This window comes from Strongylocentrotus purpuratus, unplaced genomic scaffold (assembly GCF_000002235.5).
Source record: "Strongylocentrotus purpuratus isolate Spur 01 unplaced genomic scaffold, Spur_5.0 spur5_scaffold_15, whole genome shotgun sequence".
NCBI classification, from domain to species: Eukaryota; Metazoa; Echinodermata; class Echinoidea; order Camarodonta; family Strongylocentrotidae; genus Strongylocentrotus; species Strongylocentrotus purpuratus.
This window is the reverse complement of record NW_022145600.1, coordinates 9,894,506-9,919,451: the sequence shown is the minus strand read 5'-3', so window position 1 is coordinate 9,919,451 and position 24,946 is coordinate 9,894,506. Positions and strand designations below refer to the sequence as shown.

Here is a 24,946-nt window from a genome sequence, read left to right as displayed (position 1 = left end):
GATTTTAACACCGGAACTTAATATTATAACTTAATGAAAGTTTTCAAAGAAAAGGGTGATTCCATAATCTCTTCTCCTGAACATTACTCAAATCGAAGGAAAATTTGCATCTTTTAACATGTTTGTGAAAATTGAATCTTGGCATTAATTTATATGTACCGTGCTCATGGATTTTTCAGGGCATCATAAGTAGGCTTATAAACTGGACACACATACATGTACTGGTGCCATCCTATAAATTGATTGATATATATGCTCTGTCGGCCTAATTAAAATAAACGTCAAAGCTTGTTTGAAACATTCATTGGGTCCATCTTGGAGGTGGTGCCATCGCTGAACCGTGGACGTTCAGCGCGAGTGTCACAGGCCCATGAATAATAAATAAATGTCATCTGGTGTTTATGAGATATCAGGTTTCATACATGTAGTAAACTATCTCCTGACACATCTGTAGGTACATATACTATGAATGCATCTCCAGGAAAGTGGGTCATACACCTTAACTTCATCTGGGGGGTGTTTCACAAAGACTAAGATCGACTTTAAGTTGGACTTAACTATGGCAGGCCGTTCATGCCACTGGTTGCTCTCACTATTGGTCTCTCAATTATGATCTTTTTTCCTTCTATATTGAATTATCAAAAAATGTAAGTTCTGTAGATTTGTGACCATTATTTGTACGTCCCTTGAGAGACCAATGCCAGTAAATGGTGAGAGAAAATTGTGGCCTTAATGGCCTGCCATAGTTAAGTCCAACATAAAGTCAATCTTAGTCTTTGTGAAACACCCCCAGGTTCATCTAAACTTTCAAACTGGAAAGGAGATTAAAGAAGGAAAATTCATATTGTCCATAGGTCATTCTGATGCTGACCGGGAAACATGAGACTGAAGTAAATAAGCAAAAACAGATTAGCTCAGCTGAGCAGAATGTACACATACAGCATGATCATTTCAGTTTTCAAGGGCTGTCAGAACAGACCCACACTTGTTACTTCTCCATAAAGGCCATTTCATTCACAGCCTGATTTATCCAAATGCAAATCCCTCTTCCCACCAAACAAATATAATCCTGTCCCATTTTCTTCAAGGAATACCGTTGCTTTTAGCTTCCTCTTTAAGTTTAACTCCATGCCTCTAGCGAGCTTTTTGGAAATGTGCTAGTGTGCATCTTCATGTTTCGTATGCATGCTTGGCTGGATGAGAGTCAAGTAATGCGTACTTAGTCCATTTCTTTGTTCTGTAACCCACTTTGAACAAAGTGGTACGGCTCAACAGCACAATGAACTTTCAGCAAGATGAGAGGAAACATAGCAAGAATCAGCGATGCAGAAATTGCAAAGCTGATTTCATTATGATACGGTCCAATTCAAAATCAAATCAACCGCCTATTTCAGTCAAAACCATGGAGCAACCAAGCTTTTTGAGCCTCCAGTTGAATTTTTTGGAATTATTCAGAATACATGTTCATTTGCCGCTTCAATCACGATTTTAAAATTTCAATGGAAATGTCCATAAATTTTGTTGCTTTCAAAACGATTCAAATTGGACATTTACATTTTGATGAAGTATCTGATAGATCCTCTGCTTAGCTGTGGGTATCGATAACCAATGACAAAAATTTGCAAACATACCTCTCTCATCTTGAACAGATCTAACTTTGGTCTCGGTTCCTCCTCTCTCCGCCTCTTCTTGCCGCACTTTTTCCTACTCGAGACACAAGGCTGCGACCTGCATCTTGGCATTACTACTGCTTTCTTAAAAGTTCCTCTCGCGAATCCTCCACTGCTGGTCAAGTCTACCTCCGGAGCAGAGTCCACACTGCTTGTGAGGGACGCGACAGACCCTGAGCTGACCGACAGGCCCTCCTTCTCGGCGTCCTCCAAGGATCGTAGCCTGTGCCAGAGCCGCGGTGATGTAAGCGGTTTGAAAGAAGTCTGTTCTAGCCACACCGGTGGATTGGCGGTGTTCTCCCAGGAGGTCGCCGATGCGGGTCGCGGTATCGGCGACTCCGGGGGCGTGGAATACTGATTCATGGGGTCTGCGCTGTCCCCTGCCAGGTTCAGCGTCGTGCTTGGGATGGCCGAAAAGTCTAAGCTACTCACATTTAGCATGGGCGAGTGGCCTTGGTAAGCGTCTAGCTTGGCGCGGCAGTGACGGAACGGGCGCCAGATCTTTGATGCGTTGGGCTTCCATCTCGACCTGCCTTCCGTCACCTCCCCGGCCGACAACGATCTACAGTGCCGCTTTTTGGGCGGGGCCGGGGGTGTGGTCGAGATGCTCTCGTTCACGGCATTGTGAAATTGTTCCACTGTAGTAACTGGAATGCTACATGTTGAGGATGATGACGGTGAGGATATTGTGCTGGATACTGTTGTTGTAGTTGTTACTGTTGTTGATGCTGAATGAACAAATAGACTGGAGAAAAATGATGACTGCTTGGATGTGGACAGGCCTTGCAATAGCGTTCCTCCAACATGATCTGTACAAAAATAAAACAATAAACATGGAAAAATTTAAATTTTACACATCGATTCGCAAGTGGCAACATAAACATGTGCTTGCACCTCTGAAGACAATATTTCATATATGGAATCACATGATTTTAATAAAAATGTGTTGCATGCAAGATTAAGATACATGGTTAAAATCATATAATTAGTTTACTACAAATGCTAACCATTTTCATTTGATACCTGACATACATTACATGTACAGGTTCCAAATGGAAATTTAGCACAACTATCGCTCATTCTGGGAATTTTACAAATTTTCCTTTTTCCGGAACCCTAATCATAATATATTATCTTGCTTCATTACACTTTCAGTTATAGACTATCTGCTTGATCGATCAAGCAAATATTTGTGGGAACTATTTTAGGTTTTCATGCAAAATAATTAACCTCTAGAGAAATGTAGGCTATCCCCTTGATGCAGAGTGTACAAAAAAGTAGAGAGAGGAGAGATTTATGTCAATATACTCTTGTGACATGAAATGTGGATCGCACACAAAAAGTACACCTCATTATGCCGAGCGCAAATGTGCATGTATCCAGCCTGCAGAAGCCTGCATGCTCGTTTAATACATTTTACTGATGTGGTTTGACGGAGATTGCAATCTGTGCCAATTTGAAGAGTGGCGGTAAAAGAAAATGGCAAGACATTAATAGCAGAGAAAGGTAGGTTGTGAAGATGTCTCTTAAGAGGAGAGTACAAGGCTAACTGGAAAAAAGAGACTGAAAAAGGAACTTAAAGCGAGGCTTACATGTACTCTTATAATATTTTAAAACACTAGATAATTACAGTGTACAAGTACTGGTAAACCGTGTAGCACTCCTGCATACAGTGTATGTACTGTATACAATCGTACAATGTGCTGTATTTTACTTTGGGTGGTAGAGAAGAATCATAAAATTAAACAAAATTTTTAAAAAGTCCCCCCCCCCCCCTCAACAACAACAAATACACAACAATAAATCAATGTATCAATAGGGGAATTAGGACTTATATGAAAATTCTTCCACGCTCCGCAGTAATAAGAAATTCTAGATAGTGATAAAGATAAATCATTTTCATATCCTAGAAAAATATAATGCTTGGACCTTTTTATTCTTATCTATTATCTAGAATTGATTGGTTTCACGTTAGATTTTTAAAAAAAACATAAATCCATATAAATAGGCTATTGGCCTTGGTTTCATTGTGCTTGGTTAGGATATCTTTCAACCATTTCACTATTGTGTAGGTCTGTATTGATTTATTTTCAACAAAAACTCTACTATTCTATGTCAATTATGAAGGGTTATCTTGAAAAAGCAGGCAACCAAATTTTCCCATTCTTGGCTTAAATGGAACTACCCTACAAAAATAAAACTCTTATAAATTCATATTATAATCAAACAGATAAAACCAGTCCATGAGCAGCAAAAATATTCCAGGGAAGAAGAAAAAAAGCGAATAAATTCACTTGGGACTGACATCCTGTTCGCTTTACTCCAATTACAGGCGAAGCTTGCTTTCGGCTGTGTAGATGCGCACCAGGCCAGGCATTGAACATGGCGGAGACCTTTTCTATAATTATGGAACTGACATGGCTGTTAAGTGCTCGATCATGATGATAAGACAGATTGGCTTGCTTTACTGCACATGGTCCGGTGGGAGAGGGCTTTAGATCGGAGTGTGGGTCTGACCCAAATTAAACTTGCCTGGCGCATAATTTGGGATAAAATCTACATGAAATGGCTCCTGTACAGTCTAGGTTTAAGAACATGTGAACAGATGACAGGAAAATTTCGGGGCAGATTGTTTAACCCTTAAAAATTCAGAGAAAGACTTGTTATTTGTTGGTATATAATATTAACCCATTGACAGTCAAATTCTCTCATTACCATAGGCTTAAATCAGGGGGGGGGGGAGGGGGGAACCACCTGATTCTCATATACCGGTAGACAAAAGGTTACATTGTAACATTGGTTGTGGGAGAAATGGGAAAATGACTAATACAGTTTGATTATGAAATTACGATTTAAAAGCAGTCCATCAATATTGAAGCTAGGGTAGAATTCACTATCTCCTCTATTCACTTTAACAACATGACAGAATGCATACAATTCTGGTAACTTCTTTTAACCCAATTATTAGACTATTGATAGAACGAATGAAGTAGAAAATTATATTCCACTATGAACAAAATTAATCAATATTTTACAAGTTCGCTCTTTCAATTTGATTGTCAATATGGTGCAATACTGAACATTTCATAAACACGCATGTACTTTCAGTACTTATAAATACAAAGCTATTAACTTCAGCCCATCAATCATGTTCCTGCTCATTAAGGGGTTGTTCATATGCAATTCTAGATCACTTTACAATAATTGGTTCCCGCTGCACTTCTACTTGCAAATCAATTTAGTTACGCATATAACACCTAATTAACTACATGTGCAATATTTATTTTCATGTCCACCGAGCAATATTGAGCGATACATGATACTCGTTTTATAGCAAGTGTACACTTTGACATTAGAAACAAACGCATAGCCTATGGTTGGTTCCCAGGTCTCTTAACGAACTAGCCAATCTGATTATATCCACATTGGTTAAGTCGTTAACCTCGATACCCTGTCCAAAAGTACTATGACTCAATAAACATGGCAGATAATTGACCGGAGTAATTAGGTCCTCTAAGTTGCAGTTTATCCCATCCGTGACGAGGCATCACAAGAGCCGCCACAGAGGCTTGTCGGTGCCTCTGCTTGCTTGCTGCTGCTGCTGCTGCATGCGCTGGAGCGAGATTTGCATCAACGTTTTTACCCCCCTGAACAATCGATGATAAACGAGGAGCAATGCCATCAAATGGCATTTATGTACTTTCAATGATGTCACCGGACTTATAGAGGTGCGAAGGGGGGGGGGGGTCCCAAAAGTGTGCAAGCTGCAGAAAAACGGCACATGTACAGGCATACAAATGAAAGTGCAGATGCCTGGTTTTCTATCATCCATTTTATGTCTTTGACTACCTTTTTTCAATAGGAAACTCCCAATTTTCAGCCCCCCCCCCCCCCTCAACAAAGACTCCTCAAAGTTCTGATTGCTAACTACATTTCAATAAAGTCAGATTACCAATAATCTTCTCCAATTGCCATTATTTTCTATAGTATGGTACAAAATTGGTTTCGATTAAACATTCTTTTCCTGAATAGACGGAAGCACATTTGCAGGGAGCATTACAAATTTATCGTTTTTAAATAAACGTAGGCTACATGTATAACAAATGTCTTGACAAATAAAAAGAAATACAAAGCAGAGTCCTTAAATACTTTCTTTCATCAATAAGCAAGAAAAATCACTCTTGTGCTTTAATCACTATCCATCCAAAACGTGATCATTAAAGACGACCTCGCTCCTCCACATCTCCTAGCGATTAGAGATAAACGGACATTCAGATTTCAAAAGCAGCACATCTTGTGCGTTCCGGACATCACGAAAAGGCTATTCCCTAAACAACCAATCAATATTCTGCCCCTCTATCTATCTGCTTTTCTAAAGCAGCTCATTTACAGAGGCTTTACACAAAGCCCCTCTTTCCTGCATTCTCACGATGCCTTTTACTTCTTCACCAAATAACAGGTATGAATAGTAATTTGCCTATTAACGTCATATCTATCCATCTAAACCAGCGGAGAGCCTCGGAGAGCAGGCAATGACATATCACATGAATAGAAGCATTATGAGATTAGAAATTAATTGGGCTAAAAGGAGAGAATTGAATTCAAAAGGCTAGTCATGGAAGCATTCACTCAATAGTCCTATTTTTTGTATAGCAACATTATTTACTGTGCATTTCACTGACGTACATGTACATGTAGACTATGCATGTTGTATTTATTATGTAGTATTATAATGCATGTAATTATTTGTGGAATATATTGAACATGTACAGTTTGTACATGTGCATTAGACAATCTAAGGATTACAATGGAAGCGCAGGTTTGTGTGCATTTATTGTCAAATGTACATGTAATAAAGACAGCATGCCCTACTGACAGGAGAATATCAATTGTAGGCCTAAAAACTTCCCAACAATTACAGCATATATGGAAAATCTGGATGCTTACCGGTACTGCCTAAAATTATGCTGTATGTGACCAAATTATGATTATGATTATGCAGAGGGGGGGGGGGGCAATGGTTGTCAAATTATAAAAATGAATGACTATTCTTTTCTTGTATTTTCACCATCCAACATTTTATAAATATCTTACTATATTCATGTAAAGAATGAATATATCAAATCAATCTGTAAATTCATTTTCTTGTAATATTTGTTCACACCTTAACCTCTAGCTCCAGAAGAAAAACCCTTAAAAACCTTGTATCACATCCCAAGGGTAGGTTAACCGTTAGAGCTAATTTTAAGCCTGTCCTCATTAGCTCGAGACTGCCAAATAACCTGCTATTTGAACCATCCTGATCGCAAATTATCCAGTTAATTCGCTCTTCATCAGCCCGAAGTTGTGATTAGCGGGATATTTGGTCGGGATAATATCGAATATTTAGGAGCGCTTACAATACAAATATATGAAAAGAGGACAAAAATGTACAGTACAGGAAGTATATCACATAGATCATTGGGGGAAAAGGTGAGTTTTGAGGGATCTTTTGAAGGTGGTAAGACAGATAATCATCCCAAGATATCTTAGGTTAGTTTGCAAAATATCCCGCTATTTGTCTGGTGCGTATTCACCAGCCCGAAGACTCGCACTACAGTATGCGTGAACGCTGAGCAAAATATCTCGAGCTAATTTCTCGAGCTTGTGTTTCAAATTTTGAGGTCTGATCAAGACGCTATTTGTAACTTCAGGATTATTTCCTAAATCAGAAATAGGGGGCTATTTGGCAGTCTCGAGCTGATGAGGACAGGCCTTTTGAGTCAGGTTTTCATCTCCTTCAAGACGTGTGTACATTATGGATTAGATGGTTCTTGTGGTGAGAGGAATGCAATATCCCACATAATACTTGTCAATCAGTTTGTGGTCGTGTAATGTACATGTATCCTCAGCGTGATATACTAATGAATAGGAAATCAACACATAGGCTGGCATATGTACATTGTAATGTACAAGTTTCCATAGCAATGTTCCTATATATGATACCTACAATGTAACCTACTATCTCACTCTCTTCAACTCTTTGCTGAGGGACCTTTTTCTCTTTAACTAGATAATTTGAATGAGAATGGAAGTACGTAGGTACACATTGTGCATAAGCTTTACAATAAAGAACAGGATTGCATACGTACATTGTAATGCACAAGTTTCCATAGCAATGTATGCATACCTAACCCACTTTCTCTCTCTTCAACTATTTGCGGATGAACCTCTTTCTCTTTTCCTGGAAAATCGAGTGAGCATTGAAGAGCGTATAAACAAAGTACTTGTTGGGTAAACATTGTAAGTAGACTAACAATTAGAGGCCAGTGTTTTGTCATAATGTGAATTACTTTATCATAATGTAGGTCTTCATAAAACATTAACTTTTATTATATTAATTTGTCAATAACAAATCTCCTGTTCAATGTTACCAGCAACTATATTTGGTAGGGCAATTAGCCAAGTGAAAATGATTTTTGGTACACCCTGTACCAGTGTTGAATATCCACCATTTTCTTCCTACTGCCAAGTATACATGTCCATTCATTATGCAATCCAAAGAAATTAAAATGTAGAAGGGGAGGGGGGTACATGTACGTGTGTATTATACAATGATTCTGCATTGAAGTTGTAGAAGATTGAGATCCCAGAATACTGGCCTATATATTATGTCTATGTTTTTAACATGTACACGTAGCTCGAGTTCTAGGAACCCCACTCATATCATTTTCTTTTCTTTTTCCCTGAACAAGAAGTGGACCTTCCTTCCTAAATGCACATTTATGTGAGGATAATCCTTTCTGAAACATGATAATGCACTGAGCAATCTTGTTTCATAAACTTCAGCATGCAACTACATGTAAGCCGTGACATATGTAATAAAAGGTGATGTGATTTTGTTTTTATTTTTCACTCACTTTTCATTTCCAAGGTAAAAATTCTATTAAAACATGTGACCTTGGGGTGTTTCACAAAGATCCTAAGTTGAACTTATCTCTAAGTTAGACTAAACAATTATGGAAAGCCGTTAGCATCTTTGAAAATATTTTGTATAGGCTATTTTAAAAGGCATAAAATGTTGATTCAAATCATTCATATTTTATATTATCAAGGAAATTTCATGTTCTTGATGCGGAATTTATGAAAAGTCTGAAGTTTTTGTTTTTTTTTAATTTATTTTATTTTAAGGCTTCAAATGGCTTTCCAATTTTCCATAGTGTCAAAGTCAAAGTTAGAGTTAAGTTTGACTTTAAATATTTGTGAAACACCCCCAGAACCGAAATGGAAACTTGTCAGCAAGTGGAGATAGCCGACATTTTACAAACAGAAATAAGATGGCCATTAGAACAAGGATTTCCAGCTCATTTGCAGAGTGTACGGGAGGGAGTGAATTAGACAAGTTAGTTCCAGCTGGGGTTGGTTGCGTGGGCACCAGCAATAGGTATGTCCTCATCAGCTCGAGATTGCCACATAGCCCGCTATTTCTGATTTGGGAAATAAGCCCGACTTCTTCATCAGCTCGAAACTTGACCTCGAAACTCAAGCTCGAGATATTTTGCCAAATAGCGAGATATTTTGCAAACTAGCCCAAGATATCTTGGGATGGTTATCTCAATCCAATATCCCTCTAATTGCAACTGCGGGCTGATGAAGACGCAAATTAGCTGGCTAATTTGCGATCGGGATAGTTAAAATAGCAGGTTATTTGGCAATCTTGAGCTGATGAAGACAGGCCTATTGAATGCATTTCATATGAGCATTCCTTATTATAGTCCTTGCCCTTTCTGCTTCACGGCAATCAAGGGTGAATAGTACTGATGATATACTGACCATGGACTTTGCCTGTAATGGGTCATCATTTCAAGGGGATCACCACGGATCATAACTACAAATATGCGCTGCTCGACAATCGTTAGGGGAAAGAGCATGGTCGTTGCTGCTTCATAGCAACCCCAAATCAGTCGCAGCGCAAGATGATTTGGACTTTGGTTGTAATTTATCTTTCTTTCCGGATCATCAGAGGACAAAGAAATCCTATTTGTGCTACCCTTTGAACAAAGTACCGCTAAAAAAATATAATGAAGTATTGTCACAAAGGATTGGGTCACTTGTAGATATAAAGCAGATAAGATCTAAGCTACATATTTCCAATAACAGTCCTGGTTAAATTATGTTTACAAATGAATATGCAAATGCATTTTGTGAAACATTGTGAATTCACATTTTTATTAGAATAATATAATGAAGGACTGGGATCCATTTTTATCAATGTGTAATTCTATCTGATTGAGCTTGGATCAATGTTAAGATTCTATTGTTTTATTCAATTTTGAAGTGTACGAACCACTGTTAAACATTTAAAATGCAAATAGAAATGAAAAAGAGGATAAAAGACAATGCTTATCTTTTTTCCATGGCAATGAATTTTTGATTTCCAAAGGAATAGAAATTTTAATATGTGTGTACTTCTTATTTTTGTAGTCCTCCTTTGGGGTTTTCCAGAGCTCAGTTGGTCACCGCTCCCTGTGTATTTTTTTGTTTTGCCGCACTCTTTTATTTCCACTCTTTCGGACTCATTACTTTTTTAAATCATCCCTTGAGCCGAATAATGAGCATTCAGTGATGTCCATCCGAGCAGGTTGGATTGATCAAAGACAAAATGCCGTTCTCGCATTAGACTTTCAACCGAAAGAAATAAATTCCCATTATAGGCATTTAAAACAAAAAGAAGAGAAAAACCATTCTGTGTTGCCCTTTCTTTCTCAATTACCTTGACATTTAAATCTCCTCAAGTTTGATATTTCAACATCCATCTACCCATGAATGAATAGCATTACCACGGCAACGACAACATCTATGCAGGACGAGCAGGCAGGCAGTCATAACGAAACCCTAAAGGTGATAAAATTTCAAATTAACCTCAACGGTCATTACAGGATATTGCTCTTTCCTCTCTTTTTTTTTTCTTCTTCCTTTTCATTTTCTCTGGGGTAAATATTGCATCCTTGAAAAGTGGACAGTTCAATAATACTAGCCAAAGTTAGCTTTGTAAGGTGTGCCTGTTAAAGATGAAGTTGAGTTCTGGTCATGCGATTGCATTGTGAAAGAAACGGTGCAGAACCGACCAGAAAAGGTTGATCATCTAGCATATAAGAATTTGTGTGTATTGCAAGGTTCTGGAATCATCAAAATGATAAGAAATTTGGCAAAGTCTTGGTAAAGTTTTTACGATGTTACATGCATATTTAGAATATGAAGGCATTTGAAGAGCCATGCTTTTCAGGAACACGTCTTAACTGATGTTCTTCCACACTTGCATAATAAGAATGAGTAATGCTCACAAATTATTTTTCACCTCTTCCCAGAACTCAACCTTCTCTTTAACTACAGTACATGTATATATCAACTTGTCCATGTTGAAAACAAGAATTTCATCACACTTGTATTAAAGGTTGAAAATTGTGACCGTCAGTATGAATATTATTAGTAGTACTGTGAATTTTTAGTTGAAATACGCTCTTCTTCACTCATACTACTACAACCACTACCACTACTTCCGCTACTACCACTACTACCACTACTACTACCACTCCTGTTAACTACGTTTTGCCAACCTTGAGTGTGTATTTTTCTACTTTATGTTTACCATAGAATTTCAATTTGTTGCTTTCTATAATGGCATTATGTGTGATGAATCTGATGATAGCATTCATTTACAGTATCAAAACAGAAAATATGATCTAAATAATCATAAAAACGTGAATGATATCTTTACCAAACACTATATGACAGCTAGTTCAGATGTGAACATTAGAAATTCTAAAATGATCTGGTCATATCAAGGCAGGCATAAACCCACTGATGTATATATTCCTTCATTAATAATAATGATATTCAAGGCAGCAGGTTTTGTTGCGTGATAGGAGTGCATGTTCAATCATGATTCCTCGCCGCCGAGCCAGAGACACTGACAGAGTGGCATCGCCCGCCCGCCATGAGTGAATCTGCTCACGTGTTCCCTCTGCAGCCGCAAATTGAATCGCAAAGCAAAGACTCGCCTCCAGCTAGCACAGCCAAGCATTGCATTTTCTGGCATCTGTAATGTAATTTTCCAACCAGAAATTCTGTCTGTTTGAGAGAGCGCAGGCCAGGAAGGGTGGGGAACGGTGTAGAAATTGCATTTTTTTTCTTCTTCTTCATGAAAGCCCTTTTCTGACGGTTCCCTGGAAGAAATTGATTCCATAAATGTTTTAGCAGGGCTATTTCAGGCTTCACGGGAGCTGTTATCTAATTGGATTTGATAAATTTATGAAACTATGCCTTAGAGCCTACAATTATCTATATTCCAAAAACACTTTGCAGGAAATTACATCATTATCAAATTTCAGACCCAAACCTTCTATATAAACTCCTTTTTGAAAATAGACTCAGTTTAAAATTAATTCATGACAGACTCAATAATCTAGTCTTTCATCATTATTTTTTCTTCTTCTTCATCTTTTTCTATTTTTCCATGGCACTTTTAAAAGCTGAGTTCTCGCGTCATTTTTATAAAATATATTGTGCGAGTGTGATATGAGAAGAGTCTCAAAACGTCAGACCGAGTTGGGAACGTAACCCAGTTTTGTGAGGCGTTTAACATTTATTTCCATTTTTGCTCTAGTATCTTTGGCCTAGTATCTGTCACTGTCATAGCCCATGTCGCATTAACTAAAAGCTCCATCAATTTTAAATCAGCTTTAATTCAACTATCGTATGCCTTCATAAAATATCATTAAATCATATTTTGATTTATCGGACAGATACTGCTGCATCAATTCTCTACATGTGAATAAGTCTTCTATTTGAGCGACAAGCTTGAACGATATCTCATACAGATTTGTTGAAATGAAAATGAATTTGCGCATGACTTCTAGTCATTTATCATTGCTAAATGCAAAAAGTAAGATTTGTGACAAACTGCATGATGAATAGATGCATGTACTATTGTACTATTCCCTTCACTTGTGCCTCGCACATTCTATGCTCATATTTCATTCTGACTTTTAAAGCAATTTATAATGCAATACTGTATATTAAAACTGATTTTTGAAGTTTGAAGAACATATTTTTTGCAAAATTCTTTGAATTCTGGACTTAACCAAAAAAAAAAGTAAAAATTATTGATGAATCATGAATCATTTTGTTACAAATAAACCGGGTTACAAGTTTTGGGGTCAGCTTTTCACCCCACCCCCCCCCCCTTTTTTTTTCTCTCTCTCTGTATTTATTTATCCTTTCTTCTTTCTCTTCCTGTTGCTCTCTCTAGAATAAATTTATAGAATATTATTCCAGGGAATTAACCTCTAAATCCAAAGGAAATGGGCGTCAGGAGAGTGTAATTGATGAAAGTAAAGGACAGGGTGGTTCAAAGGAAATCTAGCCCCAACTCTTGACAGGAAATCACTTACAATCTACCCAAACATGCTTCGCACTTGTCTGGCATTTAACCCCTTCCATACTTCACCTGCCTTGGATCGAGTAAAAATGAAAGTATTCATCTGGAAATTGCTGCCAGAAAACAAGCATCTACATACATGCGTGGCTGGTTTTATGAAAAATCGTGCTTATGAGCAGTGGTAGATGTAGCACGGACAATGAAAGCATAGCGCTACAAACTAGATATCTAGTTCCCCCCCTTGGGTTGGTATGACAAATATAGCCTTCTCGTGTCCGGCAGCAGGGCTAGTGATGCGCCCTAGTTTAGAAGCGAAACACTGTGCACCTGCAGGAGTCGTATTTCCTCTCACAAAAGCCATCCAGGAAAAATCTTTCAAAACAAATTGCCTCTGCAGGCAAGAGGGTTCCTCATTTGCCGTGAAGTTTGGGACAGCGGCAGGCGGCGGCGGGGTTAGGTAAATAGTTATCTTGTCAGCCCACCAAGCTGGATGTACACTTTTCTTGTTTGTTTTACAACTGACCAAAATGACCTACAAATTCTACTTGTTTCCAGTTTACCAACTCCCATCCATGCCCCCCCCAAAAAAAAAAAAAAAAAAAAAAAATGTTTAAAGGCCCTGTATAAGCTTAGCAAAACGCTTTACAAGTGGTTTTATATCGTCATATTAATTCATTTCACTGCACACAAACACCAATAAAACTATATAAAAACATATCCATCAAAAAGATATTTGTTTGTAGAATACAGGTGAATAACAAGGAAGAAAGCTTTGAATTCTATAAACTTACCATGGCATTTTGAGAAACAGAAAGCAAAATTGTATCAGAAAACAAAAATACAAGTACATCTAACCTTACCATATCCAGTGTGTTTAACTTACATGTACATGTATGCAATTCTCTTTTGTATGCTACTACCCATTTCAAAAATATATATGGAGTTTTCATTAATTCATTAATTGTAACTGCTTACCTGGTATTAAGGCAACTTGTAGTGTCTGTTGTAATGCCCTAGTCTTACTTCTGGTCTGGTACTGAAAAGGGATCTAAACATAAAAAAAAAATTGGGAATAAAAAGAGAGAGATAGAGATAGAGATGGGTGATGGTATGAAGGCAGAGAGGAAAAGGTCAGGGAGAGGGGGGGGGGGGGCAAAACAAAAATTGAATTTAATGAGAATATTGTAAAATTACATGTATGACAACACTTTGAAATAATTTTTCTTACAGAATTTACTGTGTGAGGAAATAATCTAATACTGTAATTCTGTAAAACGTGAATAAAAAATAAACTCAATGTTCTTACAAGTACACTGTAGGAAAACGTTTTAGAGTTTTTATGAACTTACATGTAATTTAGGTAATCATATTTTTTGTATCAAGTTCCTGCAAGTTGAAATTCTTCAAGAAAATTCATGCGGATTGCGGAATGCAAACCGATATATACATCGGAAAACACAGCAGGAATTCTATTTCATCTGCAAACAGCTTCCCTGACCCAGAAAAAATAAACACTTTCCTCATCCATCCCTGTAGGATGAAAGAAGACAGAGGGTCCGGTGGTGACAGGACCATAACCCTCCTCTCTTGGTTATCATCAAAGCGGCAGAACACAGCGCTTGCTCCATGTCCAAGATGCGCAGGACATTCACACAAGAGAAATTGTACCGGTATACAAGATTTGTAAAAAGAAGCATGGTATACATAATTGTTGTATAGTGAAAGAATCACAGAGGCATACACAGAGACAGAGGACAGGAGTATTGTATTAAAAACAGTTGTACAATATTGAAGAGGTTTTTATGTAATATATTTAGTGTCAGTTTAGGTCATGGGCACTGCTCGATGGAAATTTTTAAAGTGGTTATATCAGTGTGCTTTCGGAATAAGCCCTGCCTTTTATTCAGTTTTTGTATGATAGAAGTTCACTTGGATGAAGGACTCTGACTCCTACTTGTATTTGACTTTTTTTCAAATCTACACTTTTATTTTATTAGTCAACAGTTTAATAACATTGTAGGCCTATATCGAAACCGTAGTGCAAAACAAGACAATTATCTTCTATATAGTTTTTTAATAACTAAATGATAATTGCTTGCTGGTCTGAATGGGGTTTGGACAAATGGAACAGGATGCCTATTGGTGACAACAGTAATTATGACATTTCTAGCCAGGCATATCTCATCACAACTGATGGTTGTATACTTCTACCTTCTCCTTCTTGCAAGGAGGAGAAGGAGGAGGGATGGAGGGATAAGGAGGAGGAGGAGTAAGAGGGAGATGGGAGGAGATTGAAGACAGAATGGGATGGGAGGGATGAGGTTGCTGATCCTCCCAGAATCATAGAGGTTGATGGAATTCCTCAATAGTTGTGTGCATACCATGGACTACAAAGAACATCTACATGTACATGTATAAATGATATACTGGTGAAGTCGTTTTTTTCTTTTCTTTTTTTTTTAATAAAAAAAAATAACCGTACTAAAAAAAACATTTTCATGAAATTTAATCTCTCATGGTAAGCATAATTGTCCTGGAAGATTTTGTTTAAAAATAATTGTAGATTTTTTTTTAAATTCCAATTTCATGTACAAGATGAACATGTCACCTGTGCAGCCTAATTTTTCATGCATAATGGGGAGTGTAATTTTTGAATTCTTTCTTTCTGTGTTATGAAGAGCAAAAATATATACAGAAGTGAGATTCATGCTTCTGGGTATTAAATAAACAATGCCAATGGGATCAAAATTGCTATAAAACATTTTTCTTCACATCAAATAGTTATATAATAAAGAACACAGTCTTGTAAATCTTTTTGTTCTGTAAAACGAGCATCATGCTTCAAACTCTTAGTTATTTATTGCCTCATTTTGAAGAGGGGAGCTTTGATTTGTGTTGGCATAATGAACAGTAAGTCAAAAATAGGTAGAAACAAACAACTCGCTTGGCTATTTGCCAGAGGGAGAAATGAGGGGCGGATATCTTCTTTATTTGATTTACCAAAAGTAAAAGGTTTCATTTCATGTCAATGTGATACCTCCCGTGATTACACAGTACATTGCACCTGTAAATATGTGGAGGCACACAGCCTGTATACATGTACAAAGAATGTGACCGACACCCCCCCCCCCCCATCTCTCTCTTCTCTCTCTCTCTCTCTCTCTCTCTCTCTCTCTCTTTCTAGAGCTCTTTCTCTCGCTTCTCTCTCTTTCTCTCTCTAGAGCTCTTTCTCTCGCTTTTCTCTCTCTCCTCTCTCCTCTTTCCTCTCTCCTCTCCTCTCCTCTCCTCTCTCGTCTTTCTCTCCTCTCTCCCATCTTTCTCCCCTCTCTCTAGTTATAACAGAGTGCAATTAAATACAAGGCAAGTACATGTACATGTATAGTTTATATTGTTTACATCACGATTTCATTTTTATTTGTTTAATTATTATTTTACTTACAAAATCGGAACAACATGTCCATAGGAACATATCATAAGGAAAGCAACTGCACCCATCCCCTCTCTGAAACCATTATATTGATACCCCTTTGGCCCCAGCCTACATCCCAATGTACGCCCAATATTCCTGTCAATGACATATCAAAATTATTTTAATAATTTGTAGATCTAACCATACAAATACTGTACATAAAATACATGTAGACCTGCAGGCTGTATATATGATAAAATCTTCTTGTTTTTCATCTTACATCTAACAGCACAAGAGATCATTTTATCAGGTCGAACCACACCTACATGTACGTAAATGAAATCTACTAGTATTATCAAGAATAAAGCGTTACTCTGGTTGCTATAACAATGGTTGAGATTAAGACACTAGTGGGAGAGGTAACCCTTCTCCCCTTGCAGCAATCAATACTGATTTCTGGACTCTCGCCAGCGATGGCATTGATGCAAATTGCTGGCCGGATACACACACAAACACAGTGTACAGACCACTGGCGTACATGTAGCTACTACACACTAATATCATATTGTAGCATACTGATGTACAGTACACACAAAAGATTGAAGGAAGGAAGGAAGAATTAATATTGGATACAGGCCACTTTCGAAAAAATAATGAATTTAGAAAAATCAACAAAAACTGGTACACATTACTAGGAAAATGAAATGGTATCTACACTGTAGGCTAAAACCGAATTTGAAAGGAATTTTACTTCCCTTTTTTGTGTACAGTAAGACAAGACGTGTCAGCCTCCTAAACAGAGCTACAAAGACAGAAATTAACAAGCGGACCTACTGAGTTACATGTACATGTATGTAGTGCTCAATGAAATAATCTCTTGCATTTCATAATTGAAGCAAGAACATTTTTGAAATTTCTGTACAAGCCAAATTCCCAATATAACAAATGCAAAAAACGATTCTCCCTCAAAGACTGACAACATGTCAATACCTTGCATTTCTTCATTTCCCCGATGCTACAGTGTACATTTGTAGGCCTATATTTCTTGTATTTAGAAGTACATGTGCTGTCAAATCAAATATTTACAAATGTTCAACCGATTCAAGCTAGCATCAAGGCTGAGCACTGATGAGAAACTAGATTTTGCTTTTATATGCATAATGTACACACACATTGCACAGCATCCAGTACAGGTAGACCTGCAGTACATGTTTGTGTAGGCCCATGTACAGTACATGTACATTCATGATAATGTACATGTACACAGTGCAAATAAGCTCAAGCAAGGAGCTACATGTACATGTACACGTAATGTACATTTGTCATATATGTACACAATAAATGTAATCTCAGGGAGCTACTTGTAGGTTATTTTAAATATAGTTTTCTTTTTAATAGCAGGAGAGTTCAAGAGATATATCGAGGAAAGGGACAAAGGAGCTGGAGGGACTACTGCCCTGGTACCAACCATGATTTATCACACTCCATCTGGATGAGAAATAATTTGAATAGTAACATCAGGAAATTGAATTACTCACGCCAACCTGGGCATCCTCTCAAGAAGGGTTTGGAGACGAGCCCCTCGTTCAGACAAGCAAAGTTCATGTAGTTTTTCCAGCACTCTTTAGAATAAGAACGGTTTTTTGTTCTTCTAGTGTGAATGTCGTATACATAATGAAATGTTGCATAACAAAACTTTGTATTTAAGCTATCAAATGTGTGGGCATCATTTGAAATGAAAACCCCTATAAAGGAGCAGCGTCCACTCCTTATACAAATTTTCATACAAAAACTAAGTAATAGACCAGTTTGCCAACATATTCAAATTATATGCATACTTTTTAAAACAAACATAGTTCTTGACAACTTGAAAGCTTGCCCTAGGCTTGCCCTACATAGCAACATGAAATGAATGCAGACTGGATTCCAAGTATTGCACTTCGTTCATGAATAACAACAGGTTAATCTAATCGTCGCTAGGTCGTTAGGAAAGAGACATCCATCAAATTAACATGTATCGTGCGGGGGGGGGGGGGGGGGGGGGGGGGGGGGGAGGGGGGACTGATGATTGGCAAGCTGTCATCAAAACCGACACTAAACATATGTCACCTGACCTCTTCAAAACTAGTTTCTTTATACAACATTTCTTTAGACGAGTTTCGTATTGGTTTCCTCTCGTCTGAAGAGGGGGAGAGAAGTGCCCTATTTCACTTCAGTTTGCCAATTTAGATTAATGGGTTTGAAAGAATGCCATAGTCGCTGGGCATGATGATGGCACCTTGTGTCAAAATAACAGCCATGAAATGATATTTCTTGATATGTATCCAGGGGCCTCTCAATAGGCTCCGCTGCCTCCAGTAATACCCAAGACTGCATCCCCCCCCCCCCCTCCCCCTTTTCCTTCACCATCCTTTGCTTTCTATACTAACATACAAACTTTCTCCACCACCAGGGTCCCCCTCCTCCATTGATCAACACAGGATTACTGCTCCTCCTTTATTTACTTCAAAATATTATTTTTGCAATACTTTGTTTAATAAACACATTTAAAAATCAAAGTATGTGGTATAAAAAGTGCAGGTACAAAGTGTGTGATATTATCTTATAAACAAGTGTTCTTCAGGAATTTGTTCATACCTGTAGCCATTGTGTAAACATTGCTGCACAATTTATTGTCCAAATACAAGTTTTAATGTTGACCATCAATGAAAAGCAAACAGTTACAAAGGTGATGAATAAATATAATCCTGTTTTTGTTGACTACCTCTCTTATCACATGCCTTATCTGAATGTAAACAGTCGATAAAGAAGTGTCAAGACAGGGTGCACTGTTTAGAAAAAACACTGTATAGCTGAAAAGGTCACAGATAATGCAGCAAGCATGAACCTAGTACAATGCCCATTTGTGAGGGCATAAGTTGCAACTTTCCTCATCTGAACAGTTCCGTTTTTTTTAATGTGGTTTTGGCCTCAATGGTACAGTATTTATAGGATGTGTTTACATTTTTCAAACCAGGAACACACACACACACAGACGATTTTTGCAAATTGCAATACTTTCAAATTTTGGGATGCTTCTTTCTAGTGACAAACTACATGTACATGTATATCATTCACATGTTACAAATTACTGCAATACACTATTCAAAATGATATTTTTAGGTCAGAGAAACCTCAGAAAAGCTTTTGAAGATGAATAAGTGTATAATTGTAATTGTGTTTGCTTATTTTCATGCAAATCATGTTCTCAGGTTAAATCACAAAGTGGTCCCAAGGTTCAAAGTTACTTGTGATCAGTTTTAGTATACAGTATGAATGTAGGCTTAATGGATAAACTGGTCCTCAGACAAATGTGAACCTAAATTTAAGGACTACATTTATGTACATAACAGCTTCTTATAAAACATGTTCTTCCTGTAACTACGGTACATGTACATGTATGTACGTAAAGAGTTTCGGTTTGTACCATAAATTTTCCCATTATTTTTCCTCTGTCAAACCCTGTAAAGAACATGCCAATAAAAGACATGTGTGCCTCATTCAGGCTCATTGCTTTCTTTCCTTCTTCTCCAAGAAGGCTACAATGTAAATACCACTCCCTATGAATCTGCACAATCACCTTCGAGGGAAAACAAGGTGCCTACAGAAAAAAAGTCAATCACAGCTGTGCATTCAGTGACACTGTTCAATCGAAGATGTGCAATCCATTGATCTTCTTCCTTTTGAGGGGGCTATTTGTATAACATCTTTCTTTAATAGCCTCTCCCCAAAAGTACACAAAATTGCACACTAGACATGTGTAACTATTTTTAGTTTATTCTACAGCTTGCAGACAAAGCCTTTCACTTCCACACAGACATGAAATAAATAACTCCATAAAAACTACCTTAAAAACACAAATATTTCTTTAACTGTTCGGTCACTTTTTTTACGACTTGTCCATCATAATGTCAAGGTGTATAAACAGGGCGACACCTCTAAAATGAGATTCTTTCAATATGATAAAAGAGACTCAAAGTAACAACCAAAATACTTTGGTAGACAAAAAAGGAAGCACTTGAAGCCTGAGTAACACTATCCAAGGCAATGCTTTCAAAGACCCTAGTCTCTCTTTGTCAGCACAGGAGAATGGCTCTAAAAAAATCCTCCCTTGTTCAATTACTTATTTCACAGCTGTCTTTTCAAGATCAGCTCCCTGTTACAATTGCGTTGCACCGATGCAAATAAAGCTGTGCTTATATTGGTAAAGGGCATACAAACAAGGCGTTTTCCTTGCCCAGGCCCAGTGATTCAGCACAGTGCAACTGAAAAATGGCTCTAGTGCCTCACTGGCAAACTCCTATCTCATGAATATTTTTCATTTATTTTCACAATTTGAAGTACCGGTACATCAGAAATATAGGCTCCAATTAGAGTAGCAGATCACTTTATTTACAAGGATTTTAAAAAAAAAGTATATATATATATATATATATTCAAAGGGATGCTGTACAAGAAGCTAAATGCTAATATGCCACTGACGATTTATCTCACTTAACATGCTCTCCCCCCCCCCCCCCTCCCAAGAAAATACAAAATTATAATAATAACAATAATTCAGAACTGAACAAACTGAACGGAGCTAACTCACCTTTGGCAAAATAGCAGGAAAGTTGACATCTTCCAGCGACTGATTCTGCAACTTTTCTGTGATGAGTTTGAGCATAATTCCTGTTTGTCTCTCACACCGGCCGGGCTGAAGATGAACATAGAGAGTAGCTTAGCGGCATGCAGAGCTGCGCAGATCTTTGTATTTAATCACACATCCTCAGCTGTAGCCTAACCACACAGCTAGTGGAGGGGGGAAGGCCGAAGGGGGGTCTTTCAAAAAGGTATGGTAGCCAAAAATACTTCACTTGATGGTATCAATTTGGTTTGCTTTTAATCTTTCTCTATAACTTCTTTGCCAAATATTGAAAAAAATTGTAATTGGAGCCTGGTCTTTTGAAAGAAGTCGAGAGGAGGGAATGTGTAAAAAGGCAAGGGGGCAATTTATTTTTGCTGGAGTTTCTGGCTCTGCATGATCGACCCTGTCAGCAGCCACAAGGCTAGGCTGAAAGGAATGATGACCTGGGAACACAATCTCTGTAGTAAAGAAAAGACAGGGAGAGAGAAAGTGAGAGAACAAGAGATTAGTCATTTTGGTAAAAATAGCGATCTCTATTTTGAAAAACGTACTTTGAACAATACAAGCCAATCCAGGTCTACAAGCTCATATAAAGACCATCTTGTGAAGAGTAAATTAAGATCTGGCATGTTTCCAGGTTGGGCTCCCTGTATAAGATTAAAGATTAAGTTGAGTTCTGGGAAGGGTTAAAAATAATTTGTGACCTTTGTCAATTGTCATGCTTGGTACATGTATGTCAGTTTGGATGAATATCATTCCAGAAATGTGCCTGGAAAGTTGATTGCTCTTCAAAGGCACTACATTTCAAATATGAGAAATAGGTCAAAAGTTTAGACCAAACTTTCACACCACATGTGTGTGCCGTCCCATACACCAATTTCTGTGTGCTGTGTATATGATTTTCTTTAAAAATTAAAGAATTTCTTTTCATTTTAATCATTCCACAATCTCACAGTAATGACAGTATTCATCAGTTGTATAGATGTAGGCTACCACACAATCAACCTTTCCCAATTGCTCCATGACAGTTCCTTCCAGAATATAGGCTTAATCATATGACAACTACTCAACTTTATCTTTAAAGCCCTATCCTATATTACTCACATGGCTAATCCTGTCAAAGAATTATCAAGTCACACCATATGAAGAGTATAGTCTAAATACAGCATGCTGTCATATTCTTTAAAGCAGGTGGTTGCACAATAATAAGATCATAAATACAAAGGTTATATTCATAAGAAAAAATACATCTGCAAGGCCAAATAACAAAAATAACATGTTTCTCCTCCGGATTTTTAAGAAAAAAGGAGGAGGCAGGGCATTACAATTTACTATTTTACAATTTTTTGCAAATTTTTTCAAAGATGGCTGCCATGCTAAATATAGCTGGCCAAGCCTATTTATTCACATATATTGGGCTACATGTGAGTATACTGATGCAATGTATGACAAAACAAATGATTTGTATCACTTTAGAAGCTATTTATACAAAATGTATATCACAGGCTTTTTTTTTGGGGGGGGGGGGGGAGGGGGGCTTTTTTTTGTTGTTGCTTTTTTCTTCTGAATAGTAAATAGTTTAAAAAAGGAGGCGAGGGCCAAAGAGGAGGCAGGCGGGGATGAGAAACACTTCATTTTTTATTATTTGGCCTAATAAAGTAATAATAATAACTACACTGATAACTATTTAAGAAAATGTGTTTGTGTTCCGACGGTACAAACAAAAATAAACATGTTACATTACATTGTAGGTCTGTACACAAAAGTATTAAAGTGTATTTGAATTAAACTGCAGAACTACTGTATGCATGTTTGCTGCTGTCTTTAAAACTTCACTTGGAGAAAGTTCTTGCAAAATAGATCTTAATTTTGCAGATTTTTTTTCTTTTTTTCATGTCTTCTCTCTCTCTCTCTTTAATTTTTATTTTTTCATTTCTGCTGAGCTAGCTTCATGCTTTCTCCTTTACCTCATTTCCTTCCCAGCACTCATACTGTATTCATTACAACAAGTGACCCACTTTGGCATGGTAGTTTCAGCATGCCTTGCTAGCTAATGCCCAGCTTTTATATTTCTCCCATTCAAGCATGAACACAAAGCAACAGCTAACTGCTGGAGCAAACTGACCATACTCAAGAAGGGGAAGAAAAAAACAGAAAAACACAGTTCCTCCCCAGCATGCTCCTGACTCAATGCATAAGTTGTGTCAAATGCTGGAGCCTTTGTTCCACATAGCTATACTCTCTCTCCGTGGCTGCAGTGATGTATTGATCTCAAATGCATTACCTAGTAACCTTCTAGAGACTAGACTGAATGCACTTGCAATAGGCAGGACTATATTCCTATTACACACTGCAAATGAAGATTAGAATGCATACAAGTAATAGCCATAACATGGATGGGATGAATAAGCAATCTAACAGGCTGTATGTTTGACATATATCAAGATAACCCTCTCCCCCCCCCCCCCCCCCCCCCCCCCCATACAAAAAAAAGGAATAATGTAATTATGATAATCAGGCTTAATAATCATAATAATAATAATATTACTAACAATTCTAATAATTATGATAATGATGATGATGATAATGACAATAATTATTATAATAATAAAAATAAAAATAATAATATAATAATAATGATGATAATGATTTAAATGTTTTTGCCTTAATATATGTTTAAAACCGCATTAGGATAGATTTTGCACAAATCTACAACACCAAAATGTTGATAGCAGCTTAAAATTATACAGCTCTACCAGATACTCCTAGCCGCCTTCTTGTATGTCTACAACATTGCATGTACTGTACATGTATACATGAGTTCAGGGAACCTTTACACGTAGGCCAGTGTGTGCAATACCAATGTATGTTCAACTGTTTTTAAATTAATAAATTCCATTGTTTGACTGCTGTTAAAACCCTTGGCTTCGATTGTAAATTTATTTCACACATCTGCTCTTCTTTCATTTTCAAGTGATAGTTTGCTCTGGGGCTCATGGCTATTGTGTTCAAGGTTTATTGATTTTAGCTCTGAAACTGGATAGTCATCCAAAGACAATTTTCCAAATTAAATGTATGCAACCTCAGCCATGTTCTCGTTTAACCCTGCAAATTTAGCAATACTGTCAAAGCAAAGAGGCAAAAGGAGCTGAAAAATAAAAATACGGCAACCCACCGCATGGATCAGTTTCATTCCCCACAGCAGGTAAACCAATACTCCCTCCTATCCCTCTCTGTTCTCCTCTCACTCTCTCTCTCTCTCTCTCTCTCTCCCTCCCTCAAGCCTTTCCTTTCTTCTTCTGTCTCACTCCTATTACTCTCCTTCATTTGAATTTCCTCGCTCTTTCCATGTTCTCTCCTGTATTTCACTTCTCCTTTAATTAATCTATCCAATCTCAACTCCCCCCCCCCCCCACGTTTCTTTCTTCCTCCCTCCCCCCCCCCCCCCCCCCCCCCCTCCCCCTCTCCCTCTCTCTCTCTCTCTCTCACTCTCTCTCTCATTCAAATATTCTCTATACATCTTCCAGATTTCCTTTCTCTCTCTCACTCTCGCTGATTTGCTCCCCTATTCCCAATCCCATAGGCCCATGCATACAAATAGCTGACATCCAATAGCACAGTCACAGGGGTACTTTGGCAATGGTCATGCCAGTGCACTCCCAGCATGTCAGCTAGGCCATTATCAAGCATTTCAGCCTGAAGCACGGCTGCCGGCAGGTTGGTCGGTTGGTTGGTTGGTTTGCTCATAATGCACACAGTACGCATCCTGCATCGCCACACAC

General features: G+C 37.7%; 1 protein-coding gene across 1 annotated transcript; it reads right to left on the bottom strand.

Annotated features, from left to right (window-relative positions):
- Positions 1-722: 722 nt before the first annotated feature.
- LOC115924013 (protein FAM53A-like) lies at positions 723-21,375 on the bottom strand. The gene is made up of 3 exons (XM_030985528.1): positions 21,129-21,375; positions 14,065-14,137; positions 723-2,479 (listed from the first exon to the last, which is right to left on the bottom strand). The coding sequence occupies exons 1-3, from the start codon at positions 21,201-21,203 to the stop codon at positions 1,551-1,553; spliced, it is 1,077 nt and encodes a 358-aa protein (XP_030841388.1). The 5' UTR covers positions 21,204-21,375; the 3' UTR covers positions 723-1,550.
- Between the last annotated feature and the right edge of the window lie 3,571 nt (positions 21,376-24,946).

Excerpts from the sequence above, each read along its gene's own strand:
- LOC115924013 (XM_030985528.1), bottom strand. The coding sequence starts at position 21,203 with ATGCTCAAACTCATCACAGAAAAGTTGCAGAATCAGTCGCTGGAAGAT. Across the intron at positions 14,138-21,128 it reads TTCCTGCTATTTTGCCAAAG|ATCCCTTTTCAGTACCAGAC; the intron begins GTGAGTTAGCTC and ends TTTTATGTTTAG. Across the intron at positions 2,480-14,064 it reads ACAAGTTGCCTTAATACCAG|ATCATGTTGGAGGAACGCTA; the intron begins GTAAGCAGTTAC and ends ATTTTTGTACAG.